At 45.2% G+C, this 21,908-nt stretch overlaps 1 protein-coding gene across 2 annotated transcripts in view; it reads right to left on the bottom strand.

Moving 5' to 3' along the window:
* Positions 1 to 159: 159 nt before the first annotated feature.
* PRKAR1A (protein kinase cAMP-dependent type I regulatory subunit alpha) overlaps positions 160 to 21,908 on the bottom strand; it is a 22,624-nt gene continuing 875 nt past the window's right edge. For both annotated transcript variants that reach the window (XM_029929290.1, XM_029929289.1), the window contains exons 2-11: positions 19,129 to 19,305; positions 14,132 to 14,302; positions 13,286 to 13,377; positions 13,043 to 13,104; positions 7,497 to 7,543; positions 6,517 to 6,675; positions 5,384 to 5,444; positions 4,136 to 4,257; positions 2,874 to 2,955; positions 160 to 2,591 (exon numbers count right to left, since the gene is read on the bottom strand). In XM_029929290.1, coding sequence (XP_029785150.1) covers positions 2,419 to 2,591; positions 2,874 to 2,955; positions 4,136 to 4,257; positions 5,384 to 5,444; positions 6,517 to 6,675; positions 7,497 to 7,543; positions 13,043 to 13,104; positions 13,286 to 13,377; positions 14,132 to 14,302; positions 19,129 to 19,299 — 1,140 coding nt within the window. In that variant the 5' untranslated portion in view covers positions 19,300 to 19,305 and the 3' untranslated portion in view covers positions 160 to 2,418. The remainder of the gene's footprint in view (positions 2,592 to 2,873; positions 2,956 to 4,135; positions 4,258 to 5,383; positions 5,445 to 6,516; positions 6,676 to 7,496; positions 7,544 to 13,042; positions 13,105 to 13,285; positions 13,378 to 14,131; positions 14,303 to 19,128; positions 19,306 to 21,908) is intronic.

The following is a 21,908-nucleotide window of genomic DNA, read 5'->3' as shown; positions in this document are numbered from 1 at the left end:
CTGAAAAAAGGTCGAAACCCGACATTACTCTTTTAAAACACTAATCCCACAATTCACCTTTGATTTTCATTCTTGCCCCCCAGATGCAAACTTTCTGGGGGAGAGAGGGAAGAAGACAGGAAAGGAGAAGGGGAAGAAAAACCGATTCATTTAAGAATGTAAATTATTTCATCTTTTTTTTATTACTTGACCTACCATTAAGACAATCTATAACAAAAAGAAGAGAGTATATCAGCACACACAGTATAACCGGACTAGTATCCAGGAAACAGTACAAAATGGTCCTTTGGCCATCTACACCTTCTAGAGCAGTACATCTCTTAAATTCACTTAACCACGCCCAGAAATAATGACTTCTAAAGCCCTGAATATCAACTAAGACAAATTATGCCAATTGTGATTTCTCACATATAGTCAGACTGCACAGAGAGAAAGCTTTAAATGTGATAATTTTTCAATTTAGACTTAAAATGCCTTAGGTTAAGAACTACAAACGGGAGTAAACAGCAAGCCAAATGATTTAAGAGCAAAACTCATTTAGAAAGCATCCTATGTATCTAAATATACATGAACATGATTACATACATATATGAAACTGTGCAAATTCATGGCATTCTAAATAATTCAGTTAAGTACAGTTTTGGCATTTAAACAAAGATTAAATCAAGCTTTAAGCTAGTAAGAACGTAACTTTTATTTTCCATTTTTTTAAATAGAAAAGGTAGCTAAACACAAAGTACAGAGCAGAAAACCCTCATTTACCACAGATCATTTTGAAAAATAAAAAATATGGTCATATGGTGGCCTTCTATCACACTAAAATGTAAATAAAACCGCTTTCCCAGATTTACACTCCACACTTAGTAACAACCTGAAGACTGTTCAAATCTAGGAACCAAACCTACCGTGACCAATTTAAACTCCCCGGGAAAGGGCTGCAGAGGGGACTGATAATCGGAGCCAGTTGCACACAGATGGAAAAATGCTTACAGTCACTCCCAAATAGAACCATACGTTATATATAAATCACAATGAAAATAAAAGTGGCTGACGTTACAGAACTGTGAAATTTTGTTTAAAAAAAATAACAATAAAAACGAACCGTTGGGTATCGTTGATGCACATGGAATAATGGAACACGGGGAGGGTAAGGCTGGAAAAGACTGAAATACACTTAAGACTCAAGACACAAGTTTACTTTAAAAAACCAAAAACATTTGCCAGAGAAATAAATGCTAAACAGAAAAGCGTAACCTCTCAACCTGAAAGAACAGAGACACCCCCCCCACCCCCTCACCCCCAAATTCTAGGTGACATAAAAAGAAGGGAGAAAGAGAAAACCAAAGTAAAAACACTTCTTCCCGAATCTCGTGCCCCAGTGGATCCAGCGGGACTGTGTCCCCAACACTGAACTTTGTTCCCCTGGCATTTCTCCCTTTACCGACCTCGCCTCCAGTTTCCTGTCAGGACAGCTGTTCCACCTGCTCCAGGCCCAGCGGACTCGGGCTCCTGGAGTCAGTGCTCAAGGAGCACAGGAGAGAGTCCCCGGGTCGGCTGAAGGACGTACATGTAGCCAAAAGCCCTACGTTAACAGCCAAGAGCGTCGACCTCACACTCTTAACCCCGATTCAGCATCTGGTGATCAATATTTGGCACTAGCTGGGTAAATAAAGGTCTGATCAGGACTTCTGAGCTGAGGCAGATGTAGTTCATCCGTAACTCAGCACTTGCAGCCTAGTCTGGTTTCAAACTCGGAAGGCAGGCAGAGAGAGCCGCATCAACACGGGTCAGAACCGGGAAACACTAACGAGACACAAACAAAACCAGGCGAATGAGCCTGACAAAAATTCTGATTAAAAGGAAAAAAAAAGAACAACTCAACAGATCATGTCCATCCAATAATTAGCAAAAAAATGGGCATTTTCCCACCCTTAAGCCAGCTGAAGTACAGGCTGATGTCTTTCTACTACACTAAGATTTTTCTAGATCTGTTTCTCCTAGTCCTCAGAGCTCAGTGAGAAATCACGTATTCTACAAAGAAGTACAGCATATATGGCCAGTCTGAAAGATGCTTATGGTAACTGGAAAGTCGTGTCACTTAGAAAGGAAAGCCCCTTGCACCGTCGCCCCACTGCTCTGTGGCCGTCCGGCAGCAGGGCCCCGAAAGCAAGGGCGCGCCGCCCGGGCTGGGCCCAAACACTGCGCAGAGAGAAGCGGGAACAGCAAGGTCTCCACGGAACTCTATTTATTTAACTGTGGAGGGGCATTCGGTCAACGCTCCAAATGAAAAACGGTGCAGTAAAAGCGACTTTTAATATAAACAGACGAGAAGCCGCCGTGCTGCCGGGAGGGGGAAGCCGTCTGCGGGAGGGAAGCACGGACCGGGGACGGGGCGACAGGGCGGCCCGGGGGCGGGTCTCAGACGGACAGCGACACAAAGCTGTTGTACTGCTGGATGTTCCGCTTGAGGATGTCCGAGCACGGGCCGAGGACACGCTCGAACCTGGGTCGGTCCAGCTTCACACACTTCAAAGGGCCGCGGGCGACCACCGTGGCAGCGCGGGGCCGGTTCATCAGGAGCGCGATCTCACCTGGGAAGGGGGGACACAGTCAGGGGAGGCGAGCGGCCCCGGACCACCGCCGCGGGGGCGCCCCCGGGACCCCAGGAGACTGCGTGTTCTGGTCTTCATAACTCAGTGCGGGGCCCGCGACCTCTGCACTGAAACCCAAAGGACAGGAGACCACCGGGGACGTGACCCCTGACCGGGGGAAGGTCCAAATCTCATTCTCCCCGCCAGTAGGAAAGTGAACTTCGGAAGAGAGACTGCATTACCCCAGTGCCCTAAACTCCGAACCTCGAGGGAGCCACGTACCAAAGTAGTCAGAAGGCCCCAATCTCCCCACTTCGACAAACTCTTCGTTTTCTGACCGGCGCTGCAGCACAGCAGCTGAACCCTGCAATAAAACCACCAAATGGCAAGACAAACACGTTCAAATCCAGGGTGGCATTTTATAGATGCATTTTGGCTACTTTGCTTTAAAAAAAAAAAAAAAAAAAAGACTCAGCGGTGATTTCAAATCCTCCTGTTCGTAGAAGAGAAGACTGAAGAGTCACGACATGAGCTTCGACCCGTCGCCCCAGTAGCCCTGTCGGGAGCCGCATCTCACACCGAGGAGCCAAAGGGCTCAGACCACAGCCAGAGGGCCGAACCCAAGCTCACTGCCTGTTTCTAATCAACAAAACGTTACACCTCAACATTAACATTCATTTGCACACCGTCTCCGGCAGCGTCTGCACTGTACTCTGACACTGAGAGTCGATGTACGCGAGGATCCAGTCTTTGCAACAGGAACCCCAAGGCTCATGAAGCCTCAATTATTTACCAGCTGGCCTCTCACAGAAAGAGCCCCTCAACTCCTGGCTTTTAGCAATTAGCATCTACTGAGGCGAATCCCTAGAGAACCTGCTCCTGAGGCTCTGGCTGGCAGGCCAGAGCGTCTGCTGTGGCGTTCCCATGAACTCTGAAGATTCAAACCACAGTTACTTTCAGCATTTAAATGTTTGCCTCTAACCCTCTTTTGCCAAATGGTCCAAACAGAGGATTTTAAAAAGGAATGTACAGAACCGTAATAGTTTTTTATGCTAAATGGTTACGTTTCATTTGGCTTGCACGACAGAAGATTGAGGAGGTCAGAATTTGGCTATTATTTCATGAACAGCCCTTCCAGAGTTGATTCCAAGTCATTTAAAATATGTGGCCTGGCAGAACACCGAGTACCACCATTTCGAAGTGAAAGGTAAGTTCTGGGGCGCCTGGGAGGCTCAGCTGGTTGAATGCCGACTTCGGCTCAGGTCATGATCTCACCGTCTGTGAGTTCGAGCCCCGCGTCGGGCTCTGTGCTGACAGCTCAGAGCCTGGAGCCTGCTTCGGATCCCGTGTCTTCCCTCTCCCTGCCCCTCCCCTGCTCACGCTCTTGTCTCTCAAAAATAAAATTAAAAACATTCAAAGTAAAAGATAAGTTTTGAATAAAACTGTCAAGTATTCCTAAAAAATGAAGCTGGAAATCAGAATTCACCCCGCTTCTCTCCTATGGCGTCCCACGTTCCCCCAGGAACAAACCCAGGCCCCTTTACCTCTAAAATAATGAAGAACTCGTCCCCGGGCTCCCCCTGCACCACAATCTTCTGCCCGTCTTCAAACTGCACAGGTTCCAACGCATCGGCTACTGTGAGACGTTCCCACTTGTCCAGAGACTCTAAAGGCAAGAATTCAAAGAATTTCTCTACACTAGTTGTCACTGCTAAAAATGTCAAAAGTATAAATAGAAGGAATCAAATCGCCATGCCCATTTAGTATTCTAGTGGTGCTGCGGATTCAACATGGTGCCTCTCTTCGATGATCTCGAGTCTCAACAAGGCCCTCCTTCTACTTACAGATGACCCTGAGACCCTTCCTTCAGGAGTGCAGTGGCCACATACTTTATATCAACTGCACCCAATGGTACAGGAACAAAAACTGTAATCACTTAGCCTTTCTAAAGAACACCATCAATGCAAATCAAACCTACAATTGCAAGACCCAAAAGTCAAAGATCGTGTCGCCACCTGTGCTATTCCAGAGGGTCACAGAAATAACATACCTATTTAAATCTATTTAAATTGTTAAAATATTTAAATTTATTTTTGAAACCCACGAGGAGAACCAGACAATAGTTCGCAAATGCCAAACCAAAACCCAAGTCATTAAGTAAATGTAACCCTTTCAGAGAAATGACAACTGAGGGGGAAGTCCACTTGCTGTAAGAGAACCACAGCAGACGACTATTCCCTAAGAACCACCGTCCCGCCTCCCGGACAAGTGCAGGCTGTCCAGGATCTGTGAGGCCGTGAAACAAAATACACGGAGCGACTCCCAGGTAACCTGCTTTACTCAACCTCAACAAACTGCTAGCACTTCTTCCGAGCAAGCCAGGAAGTAACACCTCATCCTTCTACAGTGAAGGCATTCTTGGCGATGCTCCAGTCTCCTGAACCAGGCAGCTCCCCGACGGAGCAACAGAGATCAGAGGGGGAATGACTGCCAGTGTCCATCATCAAAGAGGGACACTGTTAGCCTCTCTGTCTCTCCCAGAAGGAGCAACACGTAATGCCAAGAAGCTTCTCCCACATCCACCACTAGAAGAGAGGTCTGTCATATACTAGCAGATTAAATACACTGTCAAATTACTTCTAACTTGGTCAAACTTCAACTCTGTATTGTTAGCAAAAAAAAAAAAAAAAAAAAAAAAAAAAAAAGTGAGCTGGTAACCAGGACGTTTTTATGACATTAGCATATTAACACTTTGATTTAACAATTCTTTGTGCAATCTTCCCAAAACTCACCTAAAATAGACACTTTACTAAGAAACTCCTCATACATCTTCCGCTTTCTCAGCGTGCTTCCCTATACATGGAAAAAGGAAAAAAAGTGATCTCAAAACTGTGTAATTACCACAAAATGCTGCGGAGTAAGAAATGTAAGAAAGATTAAGTGTTAAATAAAAAAAAAACAAAGTCAAAGCTTGCTGCTGCTTCTTGGTCAGTGAAGTTTCTTCCTGTTGAAGAAGATGGTAAAGCCTCAGGTCCAGCTTAATGAAGAACTCAGAATCTCGCTCTTACAAGCAACACCAGGCATATGGCCAAAGGTGCCTGGGACAGCCAATTAATGAAATGCCAAATCAATCATCAGTTCTCCACAAAATCTACCGAGTTACATGTGTGATTACAGCAAACATGCCTGCAGCCCTTGGGTTCTCCCCCACACCCCAGTCTTCCATAGAACTGAGGAAAGAAAACTGCTACACCAAAAACTACCCAAGCCCACAACTTAACCAAGATGTCTTATCTGTGAAGTTTGTCAAATACTGCGGATCTGGGGGAAGAAGGGGGAACACGACGCTCTGTAACACCCTCCGGCACACACACATCTACCTCCACCTGCACACCCCCCACACAGAAAACACTCAAAGCTCATCCGACTGCAGGCAGTCAAGCAGCCGCCCCCACATGCACGGGCACTGCGCACGGGCACCGCACAAGCTCAGGCACCGCCCCCCCCCCCCACACACACACACACACACGGGCACCGCACAAACGCAAGAGGATGAGTGCCAGCAGCGGGCACTTAACACCTCAAGCTAGTCCATAATCCATCACAAAGTTCTAGATGAGCAGAACGGTCCAATGGTTTCATTAGTCTGTTCGTTCCTCCAGCCCTGCGAGGGGACACCTGCCCACGGCCACCCCCCACTGCAGTTCAGGGAGGCGGGTGACTTCTGCCTGACAGCACGTCATGCTCTTAGAGGCAGCACCTGTCGAGCTACATGGAGACACGTCCGCCCGCGGGCTGGCCAGCACAGACACTCCACACTGGTCCCCCCTGGGACTGCCAGCCAGACGTCTGTTCCCCAAGACCCCTCGAACACAGGGACACGGCCTGGAGGCCTACACCGTGCTCCAAAAGCACCGAGGCTCACCATGAGGATTCGTCTGTAGCTGTCTCGGTCAATACCCCACAACTTCACATTCGTCTTTGCTTTGACAGTGGCTGCTCTCGGCGTTCCGTAGATCAGAGCGAGTTCCCCAAAGCTCCCTCCTTCCCCAACACTGGTTGCCCACTCGTTGTTGACGTAGACCTAGAGGGCAAATGAGAAAGAATCGGCTTGCTCCTACACACACAGACACCAAGTACCACACACCTCCCAAGGAGTCAGGTCACGGAACTTTGTTTCAAAAGGAGACTACGTTACGTTTGTAGCACACAGCAGAGCAAAACGGCTGATGTCTGCTAATGAGCTAAAAACACCCGAGGGTCTGTGAGGGTCTGTGAGTGCCCACCCCGAGGGTCTGTGAGTGCCCACCCCGAGGGTCTGTGAGGGTCTGTGAGTGCCCACCCCGAGGGTCTGTGAGGGTCTGTGACTGCCCACCCCGAAGGTCTGTGAGGGTCTGTGAGTGCCCAGGCTGAGTGACCGGACACGAGAATGTCCCTGCAGGGAGGACCGGGACAAAGGCAGACGAGGCCGAGCTAGTACACCCGGAGTGCGCGCCGGGCACACGCTACACACCTCCGCTGCAGAAGGCCCGGGCCGTCCACCAGCCCTGCGCCGGCAATGCTGCTATCATGCCCCTGCCCTCGTAAGCCAGACGCACAGAATCCAGAGAGCCGCACCAGCTCCCGGAGTAGCGCCCAGGTCTGGCCGGGAGCCTCCCTCACACCTTTCCACACAGCGCACACACCCCCTTTGACCAGGACTCCCACAGAGTTACACTGAATGTCTAGGTCAAGACATTACCTTTAATTGGCTAAAAAGTTTGTCTGTGTCATTAAAATATTTGGGAAAAGATGGTGGTGGGATCTGACATACGGGGGTTTTAACAGCTCTTCAGAAACTCTTAAAACTAACAACACATTAACCTTTAAGACTATCAACGTATTTCTGCTACTACTAAATCTTACATCCATCTCTCCTTGATCAATCACATAGAAGTTGTCCCCTTCATCACCTGAAACAGAGGGAAAAAAAGTTAGGTGTATAATGCAAATTAAAGAAACATACATCAGAACTATCAAATTAATGTAAAAGTAAGTTTATTTTCCAGAGGAGGTGCTGGCAGAGAAAGTGTTATAAATCAACACAACCTTTCAGGAAGAAAAGTCCCACAATATAATTTTATTTATTTTTTTTAATTTTTTAATGTTTTATTTATTTTTGATAGAGAAACAGAGCATGAGAGGGGGAGGGGCAGAGAGAGAAGGAGACACAGAACCGGAAGCAGCCTCCAGGCTCTGAGCTAGCTGTCAGCACAGAGCCTGATGCGGGGCTCGAACCCATGAGCGTAAGATCTGACCTGAGCCGAAGTCAGAGGCTTAACCAACTGAGCCACCCAGGCACCCCCGCAATATAATTTTAAAGCCATAAAGTGGATTGATTATTTTAGTCATCTCATGGTAAAAAAGAGCTCTGAAAAATAACTGGGAAAAAAAAAGGCTCCGTGTGTACACAGATAGTGCCGGCTATGTGATCATAACAAAATATCAGACTATCACGACACTGGAAACTTCATGGATTATGAAGACCCAAGAAAATATCAAGAGTAAATAAGAGAAAGTTGGGGGCGGGGGGTAATGCCCTTAAGGTCAGACCCATGTGATTATACAAGGCAAAAAGGTAGGAATCAATAGAAGGTGGGGCGCCTAGGCGGCTCAGTTGGTTGAGCGTCCAACTTCAGCTCAGGTCATGATCTCACAGTTCGTGGATTCGAGCCCCACGTCGGGCTCTGTGCTGACAGCTCAGAGCCTGGAGCCTGGTTCAAATTCTGTGTTTCTCTCTCTCTCTTGACCCTCCCCTGCGCGTGTTGTCTCTATCTCTCAAAAATAAATAAGTAAACAAATAAATTTTTTAAAAATCAATAGAGGGCGCCTGGGTGGCTCAGTCGGTTGAGCGGTCGACTTCGGCTCAAGTCATGATCTCACGATTCATAGGTTCGAGCCCCGCATCGAGCTCTGTGCTGACAGCTAGCTCAGAGCCTGGAGGCCTATTTCAGATTCTGTATCTCCCTCTCTCTCTCTCTGACCCTCCCCTGCTTACGCTCTCTCTCTCTGTCTCTCAAAAATAAATTTAAAAATATTTTTAAAAATTAGCTCACATATTCTAAGATTTAAAAAATCAATAGAAGGCACAGAACCTTATAAATAGATGGGCTATGTGATTAGGAATGCAAGTGCTTTGCTACATCCTACTTTATTTTACTCCATAAATGGTTAATAATATAAAGAATATATGAAATATGTATGTTTCTGAAATCACACAATATTCAAAATTAAAATGCAGTATTCTTTAATAGTTACTACAAACAAAGATGGAGCAGATACTAGAAAAAAAAGAAGTCCTTTAGACAAAGTGTGCCTTTTAGCCCAAAGGATTTTAATTTAAAAAAGAAATAGGATCAACTGAGATGATCACATGATATTTATCACTTGTTTTGTTGATGTGGTGCACGACACTGATTGATTTACAAATATCGAACCATCCTTGCATTCCCAGAATAAATCCTGCCTGATTGTGACGAATGATCTTTTTTATGTACTGCTGAATGCTAACATTTTGTTGAGGATTTTTGCATCTACGTTCTCAGTCATATTGGCCTATAGTTTTCCTGTGGTAGCTCTGTCTGGTTTTGGTGTCAGGGTAATGCAGGTTTTATAACATGTATTTGGAAGCTTCCTTCCTCCTCTATTTTTTGGAATAGCTTGAGGAGCCTAGATATAACTTTACAGGGAACATACTTCAACATAACGGAAGGCCATATACAAAAACCAGACAGCTAATATCAGAATCAATGGTGAAAAACTGAGAGCTTTTCCCTCTGGTCAGGAACAAGACAAAAATGTCCACTCTCACCCCTTTTACTCAACACAGAACTGAAGTCCTAGGCACAGCAATCAGAAAAAAAAAATGAGGCATCCATAAGACTTCCATAAGAAGTTTCAACTGTCACTATTTGCAGACAACACAACACTATACATAGAAAATCCTAAACACTTCAGTGAAGTGGCAGATATAAAATTAATAGTCAGAAACCAATAGCATTTCTATACACTAGTAACAGAGTAACAGGAAGAGAAATTTAAAAAACAAACACCATTTACAACTGCACCAAAAAAGAATAAACTACAGAGGAATAAACCAAAGAGGTGAAACTCTAAAAGTTATAAATCACTAATGAAAGAAATGCACTCTAAAAGTTATAAATCACTAATGAAAGAAATGAAAGATGACAAAGACAAACAGAAAACTATTCAACAGTCATAATACTGAAAGAGTTATTAGTACTGTTAAAATGTCCATATTACCCAAAGCAATCTACAGATTCGGTATCAAAATACCAACAGCATTTTTCACAAAACTAGAAGAAATAACAATAAAACTTGCACGGCAGCACAGAAGACCCCAAATAACCAGACAATCCTGAGAAAGAAAAACAAAGCTGGAGGGATCACAATACCAGACAGGTTTCGAGATACACCACACAAAGCTTAGTAATCCAAACAGTATGATACTAACACAAAAAGAGACACACAGAACAATGGAACAGAACAGAGCCTAGAAATAAACACACAAGTGTCTGGTCAATAACCTATGACAAAGCAAGCAAGAATACAAATAGGGAAAAGACAGTTTGTCTTCAACAAATGGCGCTGGGAAAACTGGACACTACATGCAAAAGAATGAAACTGGATCACTTTATAACATAAAACACAAATAAACTCAAAATGGATTAAGGACCTAAATGTGAGAACTGAAACCATAAAAATCCTATAAAACAGGCAGTATTTCTCTGACATCAGCCACAGCAACATGTTTCTAGATAGATCTCTGTAGGCAAGGGACTACATCAAAATCAAAAGCTTCTGCAGGGGCCCCTGGGTGGTGGCTCAGTCGATCGGTCAGTTAAGTATCTGCCTCTCCTGATCCTGGCTCTCAGGTCATGATCCCAGGGTCCTAAGATTGAGCACCCCAACGGGCTCTGGCTAACTGACTGGAGCCTGCTTGGGATTCTCTCTCTCAAAATAAATATACTAAAAAAGAAAAAGGTTTTGCACAGCAAAGGAAACCATTAACACAAAGACAACCTACTGAATGGAAGAAGGTTTGTGCGATCATATATCCAGTAAGGGGATAATAGCTAAAATACCATATAAAGAATTTATACAACTTGACACCAAAAAAACACAATCTGACTAAAAACTACAGGATCCAGACATTTTTCCAAAGACATACACACGGCCAACAGGCAAACGAAAGTTGTGCAGCACCACGAATCGTCAGAGATACACTGAGGCATCACCAAACGCCAGTTATCACGGCTAAAATCAAAACGACCAGAGGTGAGCAGCACTGAGGACGCAGACAAAAAGGAAGCCTCATCACCGTTGGTGGGAATGCACATGTGTACAGCCACTGGAAAACACATGATGGAAGTTTCTCAAAACACAGAAATAGAAGGGTGTTCACAGGCGCATGCCCGCCGCTGAGCTCCCTCGGGAAAAGAGGGCTGAGGAAGGAGGTGTGGGCGCCCCGGCTCCGGCTCTGATGAGGCACGACTGACGCCAGTGCTTTCCCACCCGGTGAGCAACTGGCTAGGACGGCCGCTCGCAAGAGTGCGCCCTCTGCTGGCGGGGTGAGGAAACCTCCTCCTCCCCCTCCTCCTGGGCCTGGCGCCCTGGCCGCTGGGGACATCAGAGCGGCATCCAACCTTTCCTTTGCAGCATCTGGTGGGAGACACCGCTCAGGACTTCAAATGGGACCCGCGCCCCCAGGGTGCTGCTACTGCGGGCCTCTCTGAGAATACTGCACTGTGCGCCGGCCATGCCACGGTTATGCCAAAAGACACGCAGCGAGCACCCGCACGGAGGCGAGTGCCTCAGGATCCACGAAGGCAGGAAAGATTTCATCAAAGAAAAAATGTCTCTTCTTCCTGCTACTGGTAGTTCTAAACGTTACATACTTTTTTCCACAGGCTCAAAAAGCACCGAAGTGTACGATTACAAGTAGAAAAATAGGAGACAAAAATCAAGTACTGGCACTTTTTCCTTTTTCATTTGTGTGTGAATTTTTATTTATTTATTTTTTTAATATTTATTTTTGAGAGAGAGGCAGAGAGAGTGAGCAGGGAGGGGCAGAGACAAAGACACAGAATCCAAAGCGAGCTCCAGGCTCTGAGCTGTCAGCACAGAGCCCGACAAACGGCTTGAACTCATGAACTGCAAGATGGTGACCTGAGCCGAAGTCGGACGCTTAACTGACTGAGCCACCCAGTTGCCCCGTGTGTGAATTTTTAATATAAACACGGGGGCAATAAAGCATTAATGCAAGTCAAAATGTCTCAGTGAACATGTTTTACCAGTTCAACTCTGTGACGATAATAAACTTGTTACATTTTTCTGGACAATGCCAACCTTTGGATTTTCTTAAAAACAAGTCTACTGGCAGCAATTAAATAGTGTTTGTAGCATTTTTATCAGACAGTAGATTCAATCCATTCACTATACTTTTCTGAGTTGTCCTACACGCAAGTACATGCTATCTTCTGTGCTGTTCATGTTAAGTCTATTAGAATACATTCAACTATTTTTAAAAAATTAAAAATAGAAACACCAGTGATCCAATAATTCCACTACTGGCTATTTACCCAAAAAGAATGAAAACACGAATTTGAAAAGATACATGCAGCCCCATGTTGACTGCAGCACTGCTTACAGCGGCCAAGATACGGAAGTGACCTAAGTGTCCACGGCAGGTGAACAGATGAGGAAAACAATGGAACACTACACAGCCACAGACACAGCAAGCAGAAGACCGTGCCATTTGCAGCAACATGGATGGACCTAGAGGGCATTATTGTAAGTAAAATCAGTCAGACTGAGAAAAACAAGTATCATATGACTCTATTCATAAGTAGAATCTTAAAAAGAAAAAAAAAGCACACATACACAAATGAACAAACAACTGAAAAAGCAGAATCAGACCTATAAATACAGAGAAAAAACTGATGGCCGCCAAGGGGGAGGGGGAAGGAGGGAAGGGCAAAAGGGGCGAAGGGATGTGGGACAGGCTTCCAGTTAAGTCACGGAGAAGAAAGGCACAACCTAGGGAATTCAGTCAATGACACTGTAATAGTCCTATAAAGGGACAGACAGTACCACAACTGTGGTGAACACAACAATGTATCAACTTGTCAAATCAGTAGGTTATACACCGGAAACCAATGTAGCATTGTGTGTCAACTATACTCAAGGAAGGAAGGAGGGAGGGAGGGAGAGAAGGAAGGGGGGAGGGAAAGAAAGAGGGAGGAAGGCAGGGGGTAGGGAGGAAGGAAGGAGGGAAGAGAAGCCCAGCAGTGTAACAGAAGGAAAATGGGAGGCTGAAAGAAGAAAACAAACTTAAGGAAAAACTCCTGCAGGCCCACAGCAGCGCAGGCCGCGGCAGCGGCAGCCCTTACCTTGCTGAATAACGGTCTCTCCAGCAATAAAGGAAACCGGAAACATGGCATCAAAAATATCACTGCAAGACACACAAGGTCTCAGGTTACACCTCATGTGTATCTTCTATGGATTGCAAACACTAACCTTAGGCTTAAAGCTCCCAGATCTTCAGCGTGGACCGTCATCAGGTAAACTTCCAACAACGAGACCAGACCAGAGCTGCACTGAAAGACCAGCAGAACAAAAGAACCTGAACCTACCTTCTCTCGTTGTCATCAAGATGGGAAAAGAGCACATTCTTCTCGATGGCTTTGGCTAAAGCAGCCATTGTCTTATAATCTTTCGGAATCACCTGGAAAAGAGCAGAAGGCCCCGTGACAATTCCATATCCAAAACCAGTTCATGTCTGAACACATGTTTCAATCAGAGGTCAAGATACGCTACGGTATTTCAACACGACTGCTTTACGTATTTAACACAACCCAAAGTACTCAATAAACATGGACTCACGAATCCCCTTTCCTACAACCAGGCCTATTTAAGGCTCATATTTGGTTTCCAGTCAACAACTAAAGTAATAAACAGTAACATCTTGACCAAGGTCACTATTCTGAGGCAAAACTAAGCATTTTATGACAATTAGTCATGTTTTGAACTGTGATCACGTACTACTAGCTTCACATCCCTCCCGTCCGGACAATTCTCTTCCACTTTCAGGCCAACCGCGGAACTCAAAATGGCAGGCTAGCTCTAAGGAAGAGCCAGAAGGAGGAACGAAGCTTCCAGAACAAATGGTTGAATAAAGTCACAGTGTGAATTACACAAAACCAAAAAACGAACCATGATTCAAGAGAAAAAAACACTGCCTGCTTCTTCTGCTGCAAAGGAACGTGGAAAAGACCCCCCCCCCCCACAATCGTTACCAGTTACCTCCTCCACTGGCATGGCATCACAGTACCCGCCCCCCCGTACCCAAGAGCCCTGCGGGATGAAGCACAATCCGTCCCATGTTCTACTCTTCAACAGTGCACGCCTCCAGCAAAGGCGGCTGGCTGACCACCGCGCGGGTCCTCAAACACCTGCCCAACGCGCAGGCGCACAACTACCTTTCTGACATATGACGCGGCATCTTCCTCCGTGTAGACTTCGGCGCTGATGGCGCCTCGTCGCCGCCGGCCCTTCACCACTGGGTTGGGGGGAGGAGGAGAGATCTCGTCCTCCCTCGAATCTGCACGGGTGCTCGCTTTCTGCAGATTCTGAATCTGTTTTGCCTCCTCCTGAAAAAAAAGTGTCGGTTCATAAAATGAGACCCTTCAGCACGTAAATCTGGTATTCTCCTCAAACTCGTCCCAGCTCTTTCTCCTTACCAATGTGAAAGTGAAGAGGGAAAGGCAGTTCCAAATGCAGGAAAAATGGAGTCAAGGTTGAAAGGGCTATACTGTTTCCTCAGATGATAACAGATTCCATATTTAATAATGAACATAAGCCATTAGTACAGGGACACATAACACACAAATAAGACACCAGATACTGGTTATCGTAATGCACTGACAACAAAGCTTTACAATGCACACAACAGCAGTAAACTGCACAATACAAATCCTGGGAAATCGGGCTTTTGCACGCTGCCACGGAGAGCACGAAGCTCCCCGCCCCCAACGACACCCAGGCACAGCAAAGTGATACAAGAATGTCTAGGTTACTGGGTTATTTCCTTAACTCAGTAAGTATTCTCTGCATGTGCCACGTCAGGCTGATGCCAGGAAAAGACAGCACCGAAACCAACAGGACAGGGGTCTAAGCCACCAGAAGGCGTATTCCGGCTGGAGTCTCAGACACAAGCAAGTGACGAGCTGACGCAATGGTAACCAAGAACGTAAATAAGATCAGATCTAACACTACTTCTCCCGACAGAGCTACAAGCATTCTTTATTGTCTTTACTACCTATATTCTTAAATATCTTTATTATATTACTATTCGTTACGCTGAAACTAAAACCAAAAGTTTACTTGGTTTTATAATCTCATTACATCAATTCATTCATCAATTCAAAAACTTAAACTCTTTAATATCTTACATTTCAGATCTAGGGCCTTAAAAAGAAATTCCTCTTAACTCTGCAGTAAAGAATGAGTTGTTATGCGTGATATAAGAATGAAAAAAACCCAAGAATGTGTTTTCTACTATGCTCTCATTCACTTGACTCATTCTCCATTATTTTCCTAAATATCTTTCAAATTCTAAATAAACTGATTGGCAGTTACTGATAATTTCAGAAAAACTTTTGATAAAAAAAAAAAAACTAATGAGATACCCACTTTTCCTCCTACGTGGTATTCAGCTGTGCTTTTGGCATCAAAACAAACGAAGAACTTACAGACACCACTACAAAGCCTAGGGCAATAACCATCAAGGTGTTAATGATGTTCATTCCTATTAGGAGAATCATGCCCGATTTTTATTCTTTTTTGGAGGGAAGGTTTAGCTTTATTTTTCTCATTTCTCTGGATTTTCTAATTTTCAAACTTAGAAGAAGAAAACAGTAAGAAAAACCTACAACGAAAACAATTTTACTATACGTTATACTTCATTACAAACACATTTACTTCTTGACCAACTAACCCAATAATTCTACTTCCAAGAATTTATTCCAACACAGGCATGTGAGAGAACATATATACAAAACTATTCACCGTATCATTTGGAATAGTTTGTAAGGGTATAACAGTGCAAACAACCAAAATGGTCCTCCGTGGTTCAATACATTATAGTCTATCCACACAACGCAGTGCCCTGCGCCTGCTGGAAGACAGGAAGCTTTCTTATACATGAATTTGGAGGAAAATGCCCGTATATTATTTATAGAAAACTGACTGCATTCAGGAAGGCAATGGATGGGACTTTTCATTACATTTTTATATACTACTGTACAACACCGTACAATTTTTAGATACATAAAATACATACTATGTTAAATATGTACTCATGTAGGAAATAGATTTAGTGCATGTCATTAAATTTTATGTTATACCGTTTTGTACTTGCAAACTTCTGAACCATGTGCAAATACTTAACCATTTTTAAAAAATACATTTTTCAGAGACCTCACTTCATTGTCCTTCTGGTAATTCCAGAAACCCGTAAGTTTCCCCATCCCATACTAACATGGAACCATAAAGCTCATATCTCCCCAAATTTAGTTTAAGACTATAAATAAAAACACAAATTCTACCTCCAAAAATCTATCACTGGCATTTCACAAAACTTTCATGAAAAATTATACAAACAGCACCCCATTTGAAACTACATCTAAATGAATTTTTAAGATAGCTTTTAAGTACCAAAAGCATTTTGATTTTTAACACTGTTTCATGGACCTGCTTCAAACAGCAATCAGATATACCCTCATCCTCACGACTCGGAGCCATTACTCAGAGCGAGTTCTAGTGCACTATTAGGACACATTTTTATATCCCTTTTCCTGCTGTTGTCATTCTGCTGTCGGCCTCTTCCCTCCTCAGTTTTCCCACTTATTAAAACAAAGGCCAAGAAAAGCCAAACACACCCAAAAAAAACCTCCTAATCTACTTAATGCCTGCTGGCGTTATGTTCTCGAGTTTTAAATTCAGTGTCCTCAACACTTAACAGGTTTCCCACAACTACTGTTCTCTCTCTCTGCCCTTGCCATTCCATTCCACGCCTCCCTGTAGGTGAAAAAAACTTCCAACCAAATGGACTTGGGGAGTGGCCCTATGTCAGCCTTGGCCATGGAACGTATGTGGACGCGCTTTCCAGGGCTGCCCTGCCTGAGCCCCTGCGGGCTCTGTGCCATGAGGACGTGCGCTCCACACAGCGGCTGCTCTCCCGGCCCCCCGCTCCGCTCAGGACAAGACGTGTGGAGTCAGGACGAGTTGGGCCCAGCCCGGAAGAGCCGCATGTAATAGTAAAATATGGTCTCTGTACTAAAGTCGAGGGTGTATGTCGGGCGGGCTGCTGAGCTCGGGAGGGGGAGGGGCTGTATGCTGCCCCAGTGAAATGTTACTACTACACCACAGGCACACAGCCACGTTACTAATTTTGTTTCACCTGCTACTTCTTAAAATGGTGATCACCACCTACCTCACACACTAGAAATAATGAGTGTTACGCACACAAAGTGCTTCACACAGGACCCGGCACACAGGAGACACTCAATGGTCACAGCACTTGAAATTCCTCTGGCCTATCAGACAGGCCAGGTTCTAATAAACACGTGCATACCCAAGGACTTCCGTCTCAGATGAGAGGCTGAAGGAAAACACAGCAGCTTTCAAGGGACCAACTGTGAGTTTTGGGCCCATTTCTTATTGAGTAGCTGAAGGTACCAGAAACATGACTGCTGGTTAACACAGGAAAGGAGGTGACAAGAACGTGGCTTGTATTTTCAGGCATATTAAACCTAACGCCTCGTGTACAGAACAATGACTTGTTGACAAGTTGAAAATCTGGCTCCTCAAAAGCCCAGATATCTATATTCGACCCTGGCTAAAGGAATGTACGCCAGTGAAATAAAGACCGTTGAGTTACAGGAAGGTGCATGTCAGCCGGTGACTTTTGTTAAGAGGTAAAGAAGCTAATACACATTAAGACTAAAAACCCCATCTACCGAAAGCTACGTGCATGACGGTTTCTGGCGTCCCCTGGCGGGCAGTGCTCTGGCGGTGCTCCAGCAAGCCGGGCTCCGCGATGGCCACACACTCCACGCTACCTATAAAAAGACACACACTCAGTGTCCCACCCGCTTCATTCCCTCATCTGATGGCTTCTATTGATGTCCGAGGCGAAGAGGGATCACCTTACAGTGACCCATTTCAGAACCAGATCTCCAGGAACGCACTTTATTTCAAACCAGAGAATGCCCACAGCGGCCTGGCTCTACGGCATTTCACAAGCTATTTGGGAACCACTTACAAAGGAGCAAGCCAGACTCTCTAACACCATTCTGAAACAGCAAGGCTACATTCCCGGGAACTGGTTAGTTGTTCTTGTTGTTAACTATTTTCATCACCGGACTAAACACCAATTTTAACATCTTTTCAAGAAAAGAGTAGAAAATGTCAAATCACTGAGCTACCCAAACACTGTTAAAATCTTAGTATAAACAGATTCTTTACTAACAGAGTCTGCCCCTTAGGAGGTTTTCCAAACAAATGGGACACATTACAAGTACCTCTATTATAGAAGTAGGTAATGAACGATCAGACACCTAAGAAATGCCTCCCGGTGGTTCCAGTGGTTCATAATCACTTGGAACCACATCAAAGCTTTGATATGCATAAGAAAACCTGTTAACTTATCCCACTTTACAGAAACAAATCAAACCACTGAAAACATCTGACGTTCCAGACTTTCTCACTCTTCATTTCCTGAGGAAAGTGAACTGAAGCACTGTCCCTGATGATCGTCTGGCTTCACTTAGGTCATGGTGACACACACCATGCGGACGAACAGCAAAGAATGAAAACGGAGTTACTTTTCTCAAGAGGAAACCCATCCTGACCACAACCGTAAATAAAGGAAAATTCTGACAACCATCAACCTGGGCATCTCCACTCTGCAGTTGGCCTCACTGGAGACCCGTCCTACAGTAAAGCGGACCTCCGCTCTGCCGGAAGTCAGACTCAAATGCTCCGTTACACTGGTGTTAAAAGGGGAGACGAGGGCCATGTGGCCTGTTGTTTTGTTGAAGACAAAAGCACTAGCTGCTTTCGAGCAGCGGAGAATTTTGGGTGTCCCTCAACTGCTGCTTCTGATCAACTGCCTCTAGTTATTTCACTCCACCCATTTGACGGGGTAATTAAAACACCAACAAGGGACTTCTGCTCGGGAGCCCTCTACGGCCCAGCCGGCCTCGGCACGCACGTTTGCTCTGAGTCATTCTACCACTCGGGAAGTTAAGTGACTACACGTGCCTTCCCTGCGTTTCTTTTTGTGAAATTCAATTCCAGGTTTCTCATTCTGCCCGAATTCCTTTTCTTCCAAGGGATACCAAGGAGCGACCTGCTACAGGGGTCACCCGCAACCATGGCCGGGGACATCCGGTCTCCCCGAGGGTGTTTTTACCTTCTCCAGCCTCTCGAAGTACTCCCTGAGGAAGGCCATGGGCCTCTCGGGCCGCGCGGTGCACAGCTGCACGATGGAATCCTTGAGCAGCGCCTGGATGTTGTGCTTCTGCACGTAGAGCTCGCACTCGCGGAGGCTGCGCTCCTCGTCGCTGGCGGTGCCGGACGCCATGGCTTCCTGCGGCCGAAACACACACACGTGGGCCCGGGCACGCGACTCAAAGGCAGCAAATGCTGGTTGGCCTTTGAATAAACTCATCAGGCAACTGAGGCACTAGGACTTTTTTTTCCCTGAGTAATTTTTTTTAAGCAGGGAGATGGGGGTCGGGCATAAAATATGTAGAGAAATCGCATTCTTCCCAAGAAGCGTTTCCTCTAGTTCCTTCCCTTTCCTTTTAGTTCCAGGATCTAGTTCTGCAGGCAGCACAGGAAGAGGCGAGACCTGAGCTCCTGGGAGGAAGTATGTGCCGCTCTCCCCTGCAGAGGCCGCCAAGGAGCCCAGCCCTTAGGGGAATTCATTCAGTTCTCCCCCTGCAAAGAAATCAAGATGACGTGGGAAGTGTGCAAATGGTAAACAGGACAGAAAGTCACAAGGGCACATGAGTCCGCTCCAAGTGAAAGCAAGGAAGCGCAAGGAAGCAAGGAAGAACCTCTGACATTCCCTGTACCTAACTCCTGTCCTGGGGGAGTGTCCTAATGTCACCCAAAAAACCACTGGGGCAAAGGATCCAATCAGCCAACTACTAGCATAACCAAAATTTTTAAAACTAAAATGAACTCCAGACAAGTCTTAAAAACAACCTTTTATTCCAGATTCTTTTATAAAATTCCAGCCCTAAATGATAACAAGCACACTGGTAAAAGAAAATATCCTTAACAGAAAAAAAAGAAAAATAAAAAAGGCAAAGACAAAAGAACCTTCCCCCAAAAGTCAAAAAATTCGGACAGGTAAATGTCAAAACAGTTTCTTCGGCTGGACAAAAAAATGCTGAAACAAGTTAAAACTTAAATTTACATGAAGGTATCAATAGATTAATTGCATTTAATGAATTTTAGAGGATTCAAACTACCTTGATGTAAAGTAAAACAAGCAGAAATATAATAGCAGCTAACTTTATCCTGGAATCTAAAGCTTAGCAATTTAACAACGGCATCCTAAATGATTTTCCTTCCAACTCCCAATTATTAAGCTGTTAAGATTAGAAAATGAAAGTGAGGTCCTCTCCCCTCCCCAACTGAATTCAACACACATCAGTCTTTTCCAAATATAATGCAGGCGCAATCAGAGAGGAAGCTGTAAGTTTAAAAGAAAAAAACACCAGAGTAAAGCGCCAAAGTGCTACACTGTTACTCATCTTGTTTTGACAACTTTCATGATAAAGGTCAGAACAAGAGGACTAATTAACAGACCTTGAGAAAAGTCGGTAGCTCCCGGACAAGCACGTAAATTAAAAGCCACAGAAAAAGAATCCTACTTCAGAAATACACAATTAAAAAAAAAAAAAAGGTCATTGACTTTGGATTCATACCAGCCACTTTTCCAGGTCAGATAGTCATTTGAGCTGATAATCCACTTCGGTGAATTTTCTGCATTTCAAATAATATCAAAGGCCACCAAGAACAACGATAAATCAGATCTTTTATGTTTCAAAATATTCATATTTCAGGAATATCAACCCATGTATTCAACTGATCAGAGAAATCATTCAAAGATCACGTCTCCGGTAGAAACGACAGATCTGGGTCCAACAAGTGAAACTGGCCTTTTGTTTGAAACAAACTATTAAAAAGAACACCCTGGTTGGTGTTCCCGAGGCAGCAAATTAACAAAAAACGCCCCAAGATTGATGCAGTCACCATGCGTCCAAGCTTCACAGTCTTCCTATTTTTAATCGAATATACTCCCTATTCGTGCTTAAAACTAAGAGCCGGACAATTTAGTTCCCCCCTCCTGCAAAATTATTTAACTCCTTTTAAGCTTTCACCGCATTGTACGTACTCCTAAGAAAACTATGATTTTTTTCTTTTGTAAATTAAACTGTGATAAAATTCAGTTTCAACAGGATTACACGAGAGGAAATAATTAGCACACTTTGGAGAAACTTGCTGATTCAGACCGCAGACCCTCAGACCAGCCAGAAACACTTCCTTTGGGTCATCTTGAGGAAGTGTTCGCTTTCTTTCCTCTGCCAGAAAAGACCAATCGCTTGACGAGCTCTCAAAGCGGCTTTTTGGCAGGACACCTGCACTGCGCTGCAGAGGTTAATAGGTACCACGGGCTAATTTGCGAGACGAAGGACGGGAGAGTGCCCTTCACGTCACGTCACTCATGCCACAATCATGGCCACAAGATGAAAAAGGGAGGCCTATCCTTCCTTCATCCTGCTCTAGTCGGAAGGCCGGCCACGACGGTGGCGAAAAGACGGGGAGAAGGGCGGGGACGAGGATCGGGAAAGGGGAGGTGAAAGGGGGCACAATGAAATTCAGGAGCCAAGCGAAAATTATGGAGCGAGGCGGGGGAGCCCAGGAAGGCTGTCCCAGGGAAAGAAAGGCACTGCTGGAGACGACAAGGAGACACTGGGAAGAAAAACGAGAACGGCCGAGCCTCAAGATCAGCCAGCGGTGCTAGGGGCAAGGATGGCGTATTCCAGTAAAATCGAACTGATGTCCTTCAGGAAATGGGGGAGGGCGAGCGAGAAGGCCGCGGCGCGCGGGTGCGGAGGCGGCAGGGGCGCAATGGCCGCGGAGGGCTGGGGGCCCCCAGCGCCGCCGAGCGCCGGG

This window comes from Suricata suricatta, chromosome 17 (assembly GCF_006229205.1).
Source record: "Suricata suricatta isolate VVHF042 chromosome 17, meerkat_22Aug2017_6uvM2_HiC, whole genome shotgun sequence".
Classification (NCBI taxonomy): domain Eukaryota; kingdom Metazoa; phylum Chordata; class Mammalia; order Carnivora; family Herpestidae; genus Suricata; species Suricata suricatta.
This window is presented reverse-complemented; position numbering and strand designations above follow the sequence as displayed.